General features: G+C 48.0%; 1 protein-coding gene across 1 annotated transcript in view; it reads left to right on the top strand.

Annotated features, from left to right (window-relative positions):
• The first annotated feature begins 2,303 nt into the window (after positions 1-2,303).
• Positions 2,304-14,637, top strand: part of Esrrb (estrogen related receptor beta) — a 156,779-nt gene continuing 144,445 nt past the window's right edge. The window contains exon 1 of the mRNA XM_076921593.1: positions 2,304-2,676. Within this exon, the coding sequence (XP_076777708.1) occupies positions 2,462-2,676 (215 nt within the window). The 5' untranslated portion in view covers positions 2,304-2,461. The remainder of the gene's footprint in view (positions 2,677-14,637) is intronic.

The raw sequence follows: 14,637 nt of genomic DNA, 5'->3' as shown, positions 1-14,637 counted from the left end.
GGGGAATTTATGGGTGGGGAGATAGGAGTGGGTGGGTGGAGGCCCATCCTCATAGAAGCAGGAGGAGGGCAATGGAATAGGGGGTTTCTAGGTGGGGGAGAAATGGGGAAAGGAGATCACATCTGAAATATAAATAAAATATCTAATAAATTTTTTAAAAAGATTTTATTTATTTTATTTATATGAGTACACTGTAGCTGTCTTCAGACACACCAGAAGAGGGCATTGTATCCCATTACAGATGGTTGTGAACCACCATGTAGTTACTGAGAATTGAACTCAGGACCTCTGGAAAAGCAGTATGTGCTCTTAACCACTGAGCCATCTCTCCAGGGCTTAACAGTCAAAACTAGGATTTTATGGGGTCTCTCTAAAGCAAATGCTCCTGGGGTACACACGTTTAACTACTTCATTGTACTCTTGGATCAGAGCAGGCACTGATCTGAGGGTCTGGGGAGGCCTAGAAGGACTGTGGCCACAGACAGAAACACACACACACACACACACACACACACACACACACACACACACACACACACACACACAGCTTTCTGCCGGGAAGCAATGACTGATCAGTGAGAAGGCAGACAGCCTGCTGGAGACCTTACAGAGAAAGACAATTATGAAGGGAGAGCTTCAGTCTGCATCAGAAGAGGGGGTTTCCCCAGGAAGGCGCCTGGTGAGGAATGTGTGCCAAGTGCCTCTGAATCCAGTCATCAGCAAGGACCTCTCCCAAGTCCCACCTCTGCAGAGCCCTCTGCTTTCCTAGCAGCAGTACTTGCAAGCTACCCTGCATATGGCCAGGCTGGTTAGAGGGATGTACTTGTTGGCCATGCTGGCCTGGTACCCAGAAGTTCTGGGTTCTTGGATAGAACCATGCATAAGTGATGGACACATCAGACAGATTCTCCTCAAGTCCCTGTCTCAATTCTCTGCTTTCCCAGGGGCATTCTCATGAAATACACACTTCCGACATCCCAGAAGAATGACTCTCAGTGTATTGGGTACCACTCATTCGAGCATTCATTCAAACACCCATTCATCCATGTATTTAGTCTACAATCAGGAAGTCTTGCTATGCATCAGTTACCATAATAACACTGGGGCACAAGGTGAGTAAGACAAACATGGTGTTTACCTTCATGAAGCTTTTGCCCCACTGGCAGGCCGCAACAGGATATTTGAGAGAGGTTCTACAAGTTAAACAGATCTTTGGTTTTAATAGCTTGGGTACCACATATCCCTAGGGAGGAAAGAACTGGATCTAACAGGAAGAGAAGGATTAACTTCCTTTAAATATTGAGATCAAGAAGTTTTAAGGGTTTTCTTATGTCCCTTCTATACCTGCCAGGGCTGGTTCTGTGTCCCCCCTTGGATAGCTCTGTGCCCAGTTGAGTTTATACAACTTCAAAGCTGAGGCCCACAGTCCTGCACGATCAAGCCATTCCCTGATGATGCTACCATTTTCTGGAAACTTCATCCCCTTGTATAGCTCCTAGATATGGACAGACCTATCCCAGGAAGCCTGTGTCAATTGTGTAGAACCTGGATCAGGGAATGTTCTTTAAAGACCCTTCAGTAGCCGGGCAGTGGTGGCGCACGCCTTTAATCCCAGCACTTGGGAGGCAGAGGCAGGCGGATTTCTGAGTTCGAGGCCAGCCTGGTCTACCGAGTGAGTTCCAGGACAGCCAAGGCTATACAGAGAAACCCTGTCTCAAAAAAACAAAAAACAAAAAAAGACCCTTCAGTATCCCAAAGAATGAGGCTAATTTCTGGAAAGAAACCTTTGCAGATCCTGGCCTCCTAGGAAGTCTTTCTGAGGAAAACAAAACAAAACAAAACCAGGCACCAGTGGTCACACCATGGCCCTTTCTTTCATGGAGAGTACCACCTGCCTTTGCAAGAGCTCTGCTTATGGACAGAACTGGATCCAGCTTCTTCCTGGGCTCCTTACCTACACATTCTCCCTACCCTCCAGGGCCTTCTGCCTGACCCTACAGTCCCTCTGGCTCTCAAACCGGAGAGCTGCACACCCTCCCTCCCTCCCTCCTGATCTGGCAGGGAGAATGGAAACTTTCGTGGAAAGCACTTGAGCTGACGAATGCTCCCAAGTCAGAGTGTTGACTACGCAGGCCCTGACAACCAGGGCTCAGGATGGGGGGCGGGGGGGGGGGTGTGCGGAAGGGGACTCTCCTTCAAGGGTCAGGACCTCCTACAGGCTCCTCCCCCACCCCTTTCCACAGACCGGTACTCACCAGCTCTGTGTGACCCGAGTGAGCTGTGCCACTCAAGAAGCCATTGTCTTCCACACTCCCACAGTACTTGCCAGCCCTGGTCCTTCTCTTCTGCCCATACATGACACATCTCTTTTCTCGTTGCCCTGTAGGCGACTACGAAGCTTGTATGGGGTTCTGTGGAATTGGAAGTCCAGAGGTTTTGCTGTTTTGCTTGAGATCTGGTTATGGTTGTGGGATTTTTTTTTTCTGTCAGCTGCCTGTTATATCAATCACGGAGTCGGGATCTATTTATAGGTTGGGAGTACTGTGTCCTTAGTCACAAAGAGACACAGACAGGGGACTGTCAGCTGGTGTCGGAGGAGCCAAGCAAGTCATCAACCACTGGAACACCTGAGGGTAACCTTTCCTTGCAGCCCCGTCCTCCAGCCAGCCCAACCATGTAAGTAAGCTAACTTCTCTTCTCCCTCCTCCCCAGACTGCCCAGTGCCTTCTCTCCTCCTCGCTATACACCGTCCTCTCTCCCTTGTGTTTGCTCTCTCTTTTTAATGGATAAAAATATCTCCCCGTGCCTGCTCTTTCATCCTGGTTTCTGTACACTAAAGCATCCATCCCTGTGTCGCTGAGAGGTTGCCTCTCTCAGACTGTCGTGGGAAGGTCAGAGGGTCTCCCAGTGTCTGGATGGGATGGTTTACACAAACTCATTTGGAATCTGTGGGTCCCCTTCCGTTTTTATTTGTTTTCATGGAGAGCAAGTAAGTCAATCAAAAGGGCAAAGGCAAGTTCACATGGGCTCCGTGGGGTGGCTATGTCTCCCAGTGGGGTATCGATGTCTCCCAGCGTGAAAACGTTTATTGGCTGGCAGCTCTGGCATTTGGTGAGCACGAGGAAGGTGACGTGACAAGGGGGATGGCTGGCTTCTCAGGGTGATGATGTAGGGGTACTGATAGACTTGGGGGTACCCTGGGAGCTTTTAGGTTCCGTTGGAGTCATGACGGCTCCAGTAACTATCTTATTTACAGAGCCTCCAAGACACACACACACACACACACACCCTTCCATGAAGTGATTCTACTTTGCAAAGTGGAGACAAAAGCTGACACCTGGGTTGTTTGTTTGTTTGTTTGTTTGTTTCCTGCCTGGGGCTAGCTTCATTGCTGGGTATATTTTCTCAACTCTGGAAGGAGTTAGAAAGCTTGGCCTGGGAAGAGATGGTATTAGGAGGTAGTGAGCCAGTTGTGGAGGCCTCTCTGCACCTTTTACTGAGAGGGAGAAAAAGTTACTGCTTTTATCAAAGCTTGGCTCAGTATGCACAAAGTGGGCAACTGCATATTAGGTGGCTGTGGAGAGCACACACCCTCCACCTTCCCACCCCCTCCCCCATCACTGTCCTGAGTGAGTGTTAGCTGCCTTGAGCATCACATGGATCCTGTGAACTTTAGTTTCTAGATAATGGGTCGTATTTTCCAGAATTCCTGCACTTGGGGGAGATTGGCTTTATAGCATTTCTGAAAGAGAAGGCCTTAAACTTAAAAATCTCTGTGTTGGTATTTAATGTATACTATGTACAAACTTTTAAATAGACTTCATTCTTTTTACAATGAGTTTCTATTTACTTATGCATTGGTTACCAGATGCTATATTGCTAAGGACTACTTCTAGATTTGTTTAGGAAAACAGTATCGGAACAAAGAAACGGTCCTCTCTACAATTTAGAAGCATTAAACAAAGCAAATCGGCCTGAATTGGTTTTGATTACAAGCAGAATAGGTTTGTCAGCAAAATTGTTGAGGGAAGTCAAGTAACATGCGGGTACACACATACGCTTCCAGGAGCCATTCCAGTTCATTTCCATTTTAACTTCCTTCCTCTTAGCTCCTTATTTCTACCTGCATTTTCTTCTGGGTTATTAATATCTTTAATTTGCTTTTGTGAAGGGAGGGCTGGGATCAGGAAGGAAAAAGAAAGGAGAAGATGAACCACATGTGGTCACCAGTGGGAAAAAAAACAGAATAAAGAATAAGGGAGATCGCCTGGTGTGGTGGTGCACGCCTTTAATCCCAGCACTCAGGAGGCAGAGGCAGAGGCAGAGGCAGAGGCAGAGGCAGAGGCAGAGGCAGAGGCAGAGGCAGAGGCAGAGGCAGAGGCAGAGGCAGAGGCAGAGGCAGAGGCAGAGGCAGAGGCAGAGGCAGAGGCAGAGGCAGAGGCAGAGGCAGAGGCAGAGGCAGAGGCAGAGGCAGAGGCAGAGGCAGAGGCAGAGGCAGAGGCAGAGGCAGAGGCAGAGGCAGAGGCAGAGGCAGAGGCAGAGGCAGAGGCAGAGGCAGAGGCAGAGGCAGAGGCAGAGGCAGAGGCAGAGGCAGAGGCAGAGGCAGAGGCAGAGGCAGAGGCAGAGGCAGAGGCAGAGGCAGAGGCAGAGGCAGAGGCAGAGGCAGAGGCAGAGGCAGAGGCAGGTGGATCTCTGTGAGTCTGAGGCCAGCCTGGTCTACAGAGTGAATTCCAGGAGAACTAGGGTTGCCAGGGTGCTGCTATTACACTGTCTCAAAAATGAGAAGAAAGAAAAGAAGGAAGGGTAAAAAAAAAAAGTGAATGTCAATATTTAAAATCTAGTATTAAAATCATGCCCAAGGATGCAGGGAAGGGGAAGCTAGGTATACTGTTCATGGAAGGTTATTGTTATTTCCGATCCCAAGGTCTCTGTGTGACAAACCAATCCTGCTAAGCCTTCCCCTCACTGTGCTGGAGTGGGATTTTGTGGGTTGTTGTTAATTAAGGCTCCTGTGAGTCGAGTGATTGAGACATTGCGCATGGAAATCCGAGCGGTCCACTGTTTGTAAAGCTGAACTTCCCAGACCTTCTGAGCCCAGTGGCTTTTAAAACAAAGTCTGGAATTTTTTTTTTTTTTTTAACCTTTCAGTAAAGGAGCAAACCCTTTCCTCCACTCCAACTCCTCCCCCACAGGCACTCTGAGGCCTGTCTGGTGGGGACTTGTGACTAAAGGTAATAGGGAAATCTTGTGTTCTTGTTAACGTTCACCGTCCAGAGAGGAGAGTGTTTGCTGAAACACTTAGACACGAGCCACCCTTTCCCTTGGCCTGCAGATATGTTTGGGTGGGCTTGGGGGATTGCTGGATATCATAACTGAGACCTTAGCATTGGTCCGAGTGTTTAGGACATGGTTTATCCCCCATTGGCTTCCCTATGGGGGATGCAGTTGGGGGAAACTTCAGGGCATTTGCATACTGCCTCTGATTACTTAGTTTCTGCTTCAATAATCATTAATTTTATTGGTCTGAGCTCCCATCAGACTCAATTTTCCCCCCTAACTGATTTCTGAAATGCAATTGGTCACGGAGCTGTCTGTGACTTCATGTGGGCAGAATCTAACACCGTTCTTGGTGTGGCCACTCATCTCTGTGCATGTGGACAAGCTGTCTTCTATGCATGTGTGTGTGTGTGTGTGTGTGTGTGTGTGTTGTGGTTTCATGTGCCCTCCTTCCCTGGAGCATGCAGGAATCCATTCTGACCTCTTCCCAAATTGGGGACAGTGGGGCCAACGAGCAGGTGCTTTGGAATGCTGCAGGCTCAGGTGCAGGACCATCAATCTCCAGGAAGAAGGAGTGACAAATGCCAGAAAGCACTCCCCTGGTTCAAACAATTTAGGTAGTTGAGGTCGCTCCAAATACCCCATGAATAAAAACCAGCAGCTGCCAGGGACTTTAAACCAAAGACCATGGCATAGCTTTCTCTCTGTCGCTGAAGTTCCACTGTATCTCTGCCCATCTCTTTCTTATCTCTAGTTTTACATTTCATTATCTATTCCCCCCCCTTTTTTTTTTCATCCTCCATCCCCCCACCTCTCGCCTTTCCTGAAAACACATTTCTATCTGGCACAGAAAATAAACTCAGATTGTGGGTAGTTATGTTAATCTAATTCAATCCTCCGCGGGTTAGGAGTGAAATTCTAATAGTAAAGCTGTTGAGGGCTTTTTTGTTAATGGCTTGGGGATTACATTGAGTTAAAGGCTCATTTCCTAATCAAACAGAGAGGGAGAGAGTGATTCCGAATATTTATGAGTCTCCCAGTGAGAGTTTAAACCTTCAACTCCAAAAGCTGGGTTTCTGCGGGAGGAAAGAGTTAAAACCCCTCAGGGCTGCTGGGGAGGGGAAAAAAAATTAAACCAGTTAAGTCGTCAGCATTTCCAGGCAGCTATAGAACTTCTGGGCTCTTCAAAGTGGAAGGTGAGATGGAGCTGTGGGTAGGGGGGACTGAAAACTGGGGCCAGAACCTGCTAAATGGTTCTGAAAGAAGCCCACAGTAGACTGGTTTGCTGGGTCCTCCGGAGACTCCGGAGGAGTTAAGTGAACAACTCTGGCTCCTCAAATCCATCTTTCTCCAGTCTGGAGGTGAGAAGAGACAGGAGTGTGGCTCAGTTTGCCAGCATCCTCTCATTGCCTAGGCAGTGCAGAGGACCAGTGTCTGTCCCTGCCCCTGGACCGGGAGCCACCATGCCAGCCAGTGCCAGGGATCTCCACTGGGTCTGGTTGTTTGATTTCTCCCCTAGGCTCTCTGAGCCTCTCTGGTTTACTGTACCAGGTGCAGGCAGGTAGAGAACTCCCTGATCTCCAGCCAGAGAAAGTCAGGAGCAACTGGGCCAAGGTTGAGTCATGTCAAGGTCAACCTTAGGTCAGGTGTCCAAGCCCAGGCAAGCCTCCTTCCTGGCCTCGATATTCTGACTCTCTGGAGTACAGTAGAGGAAGGAGATGGCAGAGCCATGAGACAGCTGAATAAACCCTGGGTCCCTACAGAGAGGTGTGGTGGCCCGAGTTATGTATTTGCTTTCATGTTCAAGGGGTACCCTCCATGTGCCCTCAGCAACTTTCCGTCAAATCTTCCTCTTGTTGGGTCTTTCACTCTACGTGACACTACCCACCCCCCACCCCCGCTGCATTTACTTTCAGTGGAATGGTTAACCACATCATTAGATCTGATTATCAGAGATGCCCTAGGTACCTCTGCTGACTCAGACAGCTGGAACTCCAATGCCACCAATACCCTTTCTCATGTGACACTAGAACTGATGGACCCTCATGGTCACTTATTATCCTCTGCTCAGGATAGAATCTGTGATTACCTCCCAGGAAAGATGAACTATTTAAGCCCTGGATCCAAACAGTGTAAACACCCCCCCCCCCTTTTTTTTTGCGTTAAGTCCAGAGTCCTGGCTTCTGCACATTTTGGGGTATAACCCAAGGAGCAGGTGGCACACTTCCCCAAAGGTCTGCTATCCCTGATGCGTTGTTAAATGGAATCCTGAGTCAGCAGCACTGTCAGCTAACAGTCAGGACAGTCAGCAGCTGTCCCTCCAGTGGACACCCCCCCTAGAAGCAAAGCTCAGGGTATCCTAGGGAGGCCTTAGACCTCAAAAGAACTTGGAATTGTAAGTCACCATGAGGGAGCAGAGAGGGCATGGACCTGGAACAGCTTTGCTAAATCAGGGATAGGTCTGATTCTGATTTTTCTCCAGCCTCTGGGCTCTGGTTCTTATTACCATGAGAAGTTTGGTTCTTGGCCCTCCTGCATCTTGTCTTGTTCCTCACATTCTCGGAAGCCAGTTTCCGTTGTTACATGAAGAAAGGCTGGATAAGCCAGGGTAGAGCCAGCACTCCTGGGACCACAGGGCCGCAGGTGACTGTTCAATCCCCATTTCTCTTGCTAGAATTGTCTTAACAGATCAATTCCAGCACCAAGTGGGTACCACTCTAGTTTCAGCAAGGGTTATCCTATTGTACGATGCTCCAGTCCTCAGAGCCCTGTGTGTGCCAGGGCTGTGTGTACCTAGCCCCTGGTACAGTGCCCGGCATACAGTAAGTGTTCAATGAATGCATCCAGATGAATTTCAAAATGCCTTCTCTCAAGGGTCCTGTCTAATTGCCTAATCACAAGGGGAGTGAACTGAAGCTTTATCCATCTATAGTATCCAGATCAGTGCTTCTCAGCCTCCTTAACGCTGCCACCCTTTAATAAAGTTCCTCACATTGGGGTGACCTCCCCGCAAACCATAAGATTTTTTTTGTTGCAACTTCATAACTGTAATTTTTCTATTGTTACGAATTGTAATGTAGATATTTTTGGAGATAGATATTTGCCAAAGGAGTTGTGACCCACAGGTTGAGAACCACTGGATATGCATTACTACAGCAGCTCGTGACCATGGTCTGGCTCCAGCCCCTTCCCTCTCTGACCCTCCCACTTCAGAGAGAGAGCGCAAGAGAGAGAGAGGAAGAATGAGAGAGACAGACAGACAGACAGACAGAAAGAAAGAAAGAGAGACAGAGAGAGAGACAGAGAAAGAGAGAGACAGACAGAAAAACAGAGAGACAGAGACAGAGAGACAGACAGAGACAGAAAGACAGAGACAGACAGACAGAAAGACAGAGACAGACAGAGACAGAGAGACAGACAGAGACAGAAAGACAGAGAGAGAGAGAAAGAGAGAGAGAAAGAGAGAGAGAGCAAACCAGCTTAGTCACCTTTTTGTTAATCCCAGGAATTTTATATTTTTTTCACTGAAGAAGCTTTGTCTGATTTGATGTCAGATTTAATTGCTGAACAGATGCCTCTCTTTTACCAATTTCTGTCTTTTCTCAGGCTGTCTCCTCTCTCCTTTCTCACTGCGTGTGCACACACACACACACACACACACACACACACACAGAGAGAGAGAGAGAGAGAGAGAGAGAGAGAGAGAGAGAGAGAAAGAGAGCTTCCTCTGACTGTTCAGACTCTGTCAGGCCCCTTCTCTGGTCCCAGGGGTGCACATAAGAGGGAGCCCTTTTCTCTGAAGCCTTGCAGAGTGTCTGCTTTCATTAGCACAGACAAGGCCTTTGAAAGGTGGTGGTCCATGTGCTGGGTTCCTGTCAGAACAGCATCTCTTTTGGGCCCATGTGCTGGATTCCTCCCAGAACAGCATCTCTGTCAGGAAGAAGCAGTGCAGAAACTCGGGCTGCTGAGGGTTAAATGACAGCAATGAAAAGTCTGGACATCCCTTGGGGACCGGTGGCTGGCTGAGACAATTGATTAGCTTGTCGTAGTGATCTCTCTAACAATATTCAGGATCAAAATTCTTGCTGATTAGGCTCTGTGTGTGGACGTGCGAGTATTTTAGGGTTTCCGATGATAAAGGAGCAGGATCAGACAGCAGAAAGAACCGGCATGGGTGCATTGGTTGTGTGCCAGCCTCAGTCAGGGCCCTACTGCCTCTTGTATATGTCGGGTCAGGTATCAACACCATGCTTTTGTGTGTGCACAATTCAGTTGGGGGGAGGCAGGAGGAAGGGGTGCAGGACAGGTTTGGTTTTTTTTTAACCGTCTCTTTGTGACTTCCTGGGAAATTATAGTTACTTTGAAATTCAAAGGACACCAAAGGGCTGAAATAATATGGAATGTGGTGGGGAGGGGGCAGGGGGTTAGCATAGTGACAGCATTTATAGTTCCAGAACAGAAATAGAGATAGGCAGATTCCCTGTGCTTGTGGGTAAGCTAGCCTACCCTAATAGTCTCAGGCCAATAAGAGACTGTCTCAAGAAACAAGGTGAATGATAAACGTGAACATACACATACATACACACACACACACACACATATGCACACACATATACACTCACACGGTCACATGGACACACACACTCTTAGGCACATGACACTCAGGCATACACACTCACATGCACTCACATAGGCACACATATGCTCACACTCACTTGCACACACATGCGCACACACATGTTCACACACACATGCCCCTATGCACACACATACTCACAGGCGCACACACACACTCACAGGCGCACACACACTCACATGCATACACACATGCTTACAGCATTGTTGAACACTGAATGTCAGCTAGAGAGAGGGCCTCCAAGTTCAGGGAGTACTCTTCCATTTGCAGGCCCTGCTGTGGGAGGAGTTAGATGTCAAGGGGTTGGTCCATGGGAACCCGTCCGTCCAGAATGTAGCTCCCTTGGTCAGGACAGGAGGTCTGGCAGGAGGTCTCTTAGACTCTAGCTTTAAGTGGCTACATGTTAAGAAACAATGGTTCTCATGAACCTGTGCCTGTAGCATAACCAGTCACGGTAGGTCAACTAGCCCCCTCATCCAAAGTCGTGAACCCAGATGTGGTCTCGCCTGAATTTTGAGTTTGCTCTAATTTCCTTGGCTTGTCTCCCTCTTCAGTCTCATACTCCACCATCATTAAGCACACAAGAGAACTGCTAGAAAAACTGGCCAGAGCACCTGCCCACACACATAGATCCAAAGGCTTTAATGTTTTCAGTTTGCAGAGGCTACAATTCTGTGGCTTGGTGAGCCTCATAGCCCCCATCCCTTCCTCCCACTCAGTGGTACCCATGCTTCCTCCCACTTGGAGAAGCCCCCACACCAGCTTCCTGTCTACTAGCCATTCCTCAGCATCAGCTGGAGGAAGGGAGGTGGGACACCGTGGAGATTGGGAGGGAAGTTAGCCCCTGGGGACTTCTGCAAGGCTTAGCCTCTCTATAGCATGTTTTGTTTTGTTTTGTTGTTGTTGTTGGTGGTGGTGGTGGTTTTTTGTTTTGTTTTGTTTTGTTTTGATTTGATTTTTTGCCTGCCAACTGGGGCTGGTCTCTGCTCTGAGTCTCTCTCCTAGGACTAGTGAGAAACTGAAATAAGAATCAGAGAAGAAACAGCCCCTGAGAAGTAGAAGTACTTAACAGTTTTAGACTAACCCATCTCCCTGCATGGTGTATGTGTCATCCTCCGAGATGGCATCTGGGTTAAAATCAGGCTTCAGGGTCACATAAGGTTGTCACCATGATTAGGTTTTATTGCCAACTTGGCACAGCCTAAAGTCACCCGGGAAGAGAGAATCTTCATAACAATTGCCTAGAACAGTGGGCCTGGGACTGTGTCTGTGAAAGATTGTCTTGGCTGATGCTTGATGATATCCCCATCCCTAGGCAGGTGGGCCTGGGCTGTGTAAGGAAAATGTCTAAGAAAGCTAGTGGTCCAGTAAGTAGGAATCCTCTATGGATTCTACCGGAAGTTCCTGCCCTGACTCGGTGATGCTTTGCAACCTGTACGTGTGAACAAGGCCTTACTCATGTCCCGCGTGTCGTGATGATGGACAAAGGAGCTGCTACCATATCTTCCTCCCCGAGTCTCAACATCTACAGTGGACCACAGGAGCCATGGGAAGGTCCCCTGGGCAGTGCTCACTGGATAATACGTGCTCAGACTCACTGTGGCGGGGAAGATGCCATGGTGGCTGCTGAAGCTTCCGAGATTCCTACATTCCTTCCAGAATCTTCCTAGTCAGTTTCCAAAGATCAGGGATAGTTTCACGACACACCTGGTCCTGCACTGCACGTGGCAGTGTGCACTGTGGGGTGCGCGTGGCAGTGTGTGCTTAAGTTGGCTGCGTGTGTACACACTTACCTCTTTTTTATAATAACTTTTCCTATTTTTTGAAATTATAATATTCTTATATCATTTTCCCTTTCTCTTTCCTCCCTCCAACCTTTCCCAAGTATCCCTATTTGCTCTTTCACATTCATGTCCTTTTTCTTTAATTGTTGTGATATACATATATATATATGTATTATTATATATTATATGTAATATATATATAATGTGTATGTATGTGTTTTGGATGACTCTTAAATATGGAAATATGCTTGGGGTATTAGACTGAAAGCTTCCTAGATTACTAAAGCATAGTTATAGGGACCTCAGTGAGGACCTTTCCAGAGACCATGGGGGCTTTGGCCTAATCAATGGCTTAATCCATTGATAGAATTAAAATCTGAATAGACTCTTGGGAGGCTGGGCCACTAGAGGTGTGCCTTTAAAGATGATCTTAGCCCTGGCCCCTTTCTGTGACTTCCTGGCACATCCCTGGGCAGGTAAGCTCATCCCTGCTTCCTGGCTACCATGTGGGGAGCAGCTCTATACCCTGGATCCTTCTGCTGCGAGATTCTGCTTCTTCGTGGCTCAGAAACAGCTGAGCCAGCTAACCGTGGACTGAAACCTCCACACCCAAGAGCCAAGGCAAACCCTTCCTTCCCCAAGTCATGTTACCAAAGATTTTGTCCCTATGACTAAAGGTCTGACTAACATAGTGACTATATTACCTATCCGGGGCTTGCTTACTCTGGCAAACCCCTTTCACCTTATGTGCAAAGCTGCTCTTCCATAGGCCAGCACATAGGGCTGTTGGTGTGTTGACGTAAAGGCAGAAGAAGATTTGCATAAGTTGCCTTGTGTGTCTGAGAGTCTAAGTCCCCACAGTGCAGTTCCTGTGTAAGGACAATTCTTCTCCGCTGTAAAGAGTAACTAAGAGGGGATTGCTTGCTTCCCACATGTTTGATGGGACGTCTTCTGGGAGTACTCAACAAGGAAAGAAAAATGGGAACAGAGAAGGGCAATTTCTACTGCCTAGGGGTGTGTGTGTGGGGGGGTGTGATTTGTGTATTCCACCAAATGGCAGAATTGCCATCCTGCTCTTAAGGGAAAATTTCGAAGCCAGACTTGTGACCAGCCTGCGTGTTTGTGCGCACGTGTGCACGTTCAGGGTATTGTGGTCAGCCATCCATGACTCTTCTTCCCCGTCTCAGGCTGAGAGCAATCTAGAAGGAACGTGTAATTACTATTTACTCTGGGGCACTCAATTGAGAACACCCTCATGTAATGACTCTCGCTAATTCTACGTTCAGACGTAGAATCTGCTGTGGTTCTTTGGGAAGCAGGGAGTGAGCACCACTCTTAGCCCAGAGGAAGGGATCCGAAGACGGAGATGAGACCCTGTGAGATGCCGCTCTTGGGCTACAGAGAGACGGAGGTGGCATCTTTCTTGGCAGACTCTTAACTCAGACCTCAGTTGTTAGGCATGGGGGTTTCAAAGTCAGGCCAGCTCTGACTAATGGGCTCTGCTGGGCAGTCACATTGATCAGAGAATCATAGTTAAAAACAAAAATCTTAGAGTCAGGCAGATGCCACTTATATAAAGTTGTAAAGCGTGCAAATGAAGCAAACGAAGTTGTTCATCACATAGGGATGAGAGAAAAGATGAGCATGGGGGTGAGAAATGCCACCCACAGGAGGGTGGGGGCACCATCTGGGGCCATTCTGTATACTCATTTGTCTGTGGTATCCAGCAACTTTGGCTTTCACAGTCGTCCCTTTTGCTTGCCTTCTTGACTCATTTTTGGGAGAATGTCTCCAATCATTAAAGGTAGGGGATGGGAAGGTGTGTGTGTGTGTGTGTGTGTGTGTGTGTGTGTGTGAGAGAGAGAGAGAGAGAGAGAGAGAGAGAGAGAGAGAGAGAACAAGGGAATGCATTATAATTAAACCCATGGAATCTGTTTGCTAAAAATATCAGAAATATTACCTTGAAATGTGACACTCTAGTGCTGCCGTAGCTGGGCACTGTTGTGGAGGCGACCAGGCTGTGTACGGAAATAAAACGGAGTTTTTTAGATCAGCACATTGAGCAATCGCTTACATTAGCTTCCAGAAGCTACCGCCTGGTGGTACACACTGCTTGTCTTCCTCTGCCTCTGTGTCTCTGTCTGTAGAATGGATGAGGGGATGGTCGATCCCCAAGGACATCTCAGCATCCTGCTCTGAGTGTCTCTGTCTCCCTGGGCAGGGAACCTCTTGTCGGCTATCTCTAGGGTCAAGGATTCTGTTGCAGGAATAGGGGGTCTATTTCCCAGTTTTATCTGCATATGACAGGCACCCAACATGCTTTGCATGTACTGACAAAGCCATTGTGGTAGCACGGGTGTATAATTGTAGCCCCCCGGGAGGCTAAGGAAGGATTTTGTGAGTTTTATGCCAGCCTGGAGCATGGAGTGAGGCCTTGTTTGGGAGAAGAAATAATAAACTATCTGTGGAATAAGTGATACCCGCTCCCCACCCCAACTTCACCCAGCCAAACCACAAGTGCCGTAGGTTTGGCTACTTGACCTCCATTGGCCAGGGATCAAGGGTCTTGCTTTCATGGTTTGAACAGGAGTATCTTTCAGTAATAATATATAAATCGAGCTGTGTGGGAAAAACCCACACTTGGGTTGGTGAACTGGCACAGTGGGTACAGGCTTTTGCCATGAAAGCCTGGCAACCTGAGTTCAACCCCCAGGACCCATGTCGAAAGGTGGAAAGAGATCCGGCTCTACCTACAAATTGTCCTCTGTCTTGCACATGAGTGACGTGGCACATGTGCCCACCCCTGATCGTGCACAGTCACACACACAATAATAGTAATAATTATAATTAAAAATAATCAAGTGAGTAAGCAGGCCTGCCCCAAACCCTGTTTAGGAAGGCTAGTTCCTGCCTGGCACGGTTAGCCCACAGGGCTGTTCT

Source organism: Arvicanthis niloticus, chromosome 23 (genome assembly GCF_011762505.2).
Source record: "Arvicanthis niloticus isolate mArvNil1 chromosome 23, mArvNil1.pat.X, whole genome shotgun sequence".
NCBI lineage: Eukaryota > Metazoa > Chordata > Mammalia > Rodentia > Muridae > Arvicanthis > Arvicanthis niloticus.
This window is presented reverse-complemented; position numbering and strand designations above follow the sequence as displayed.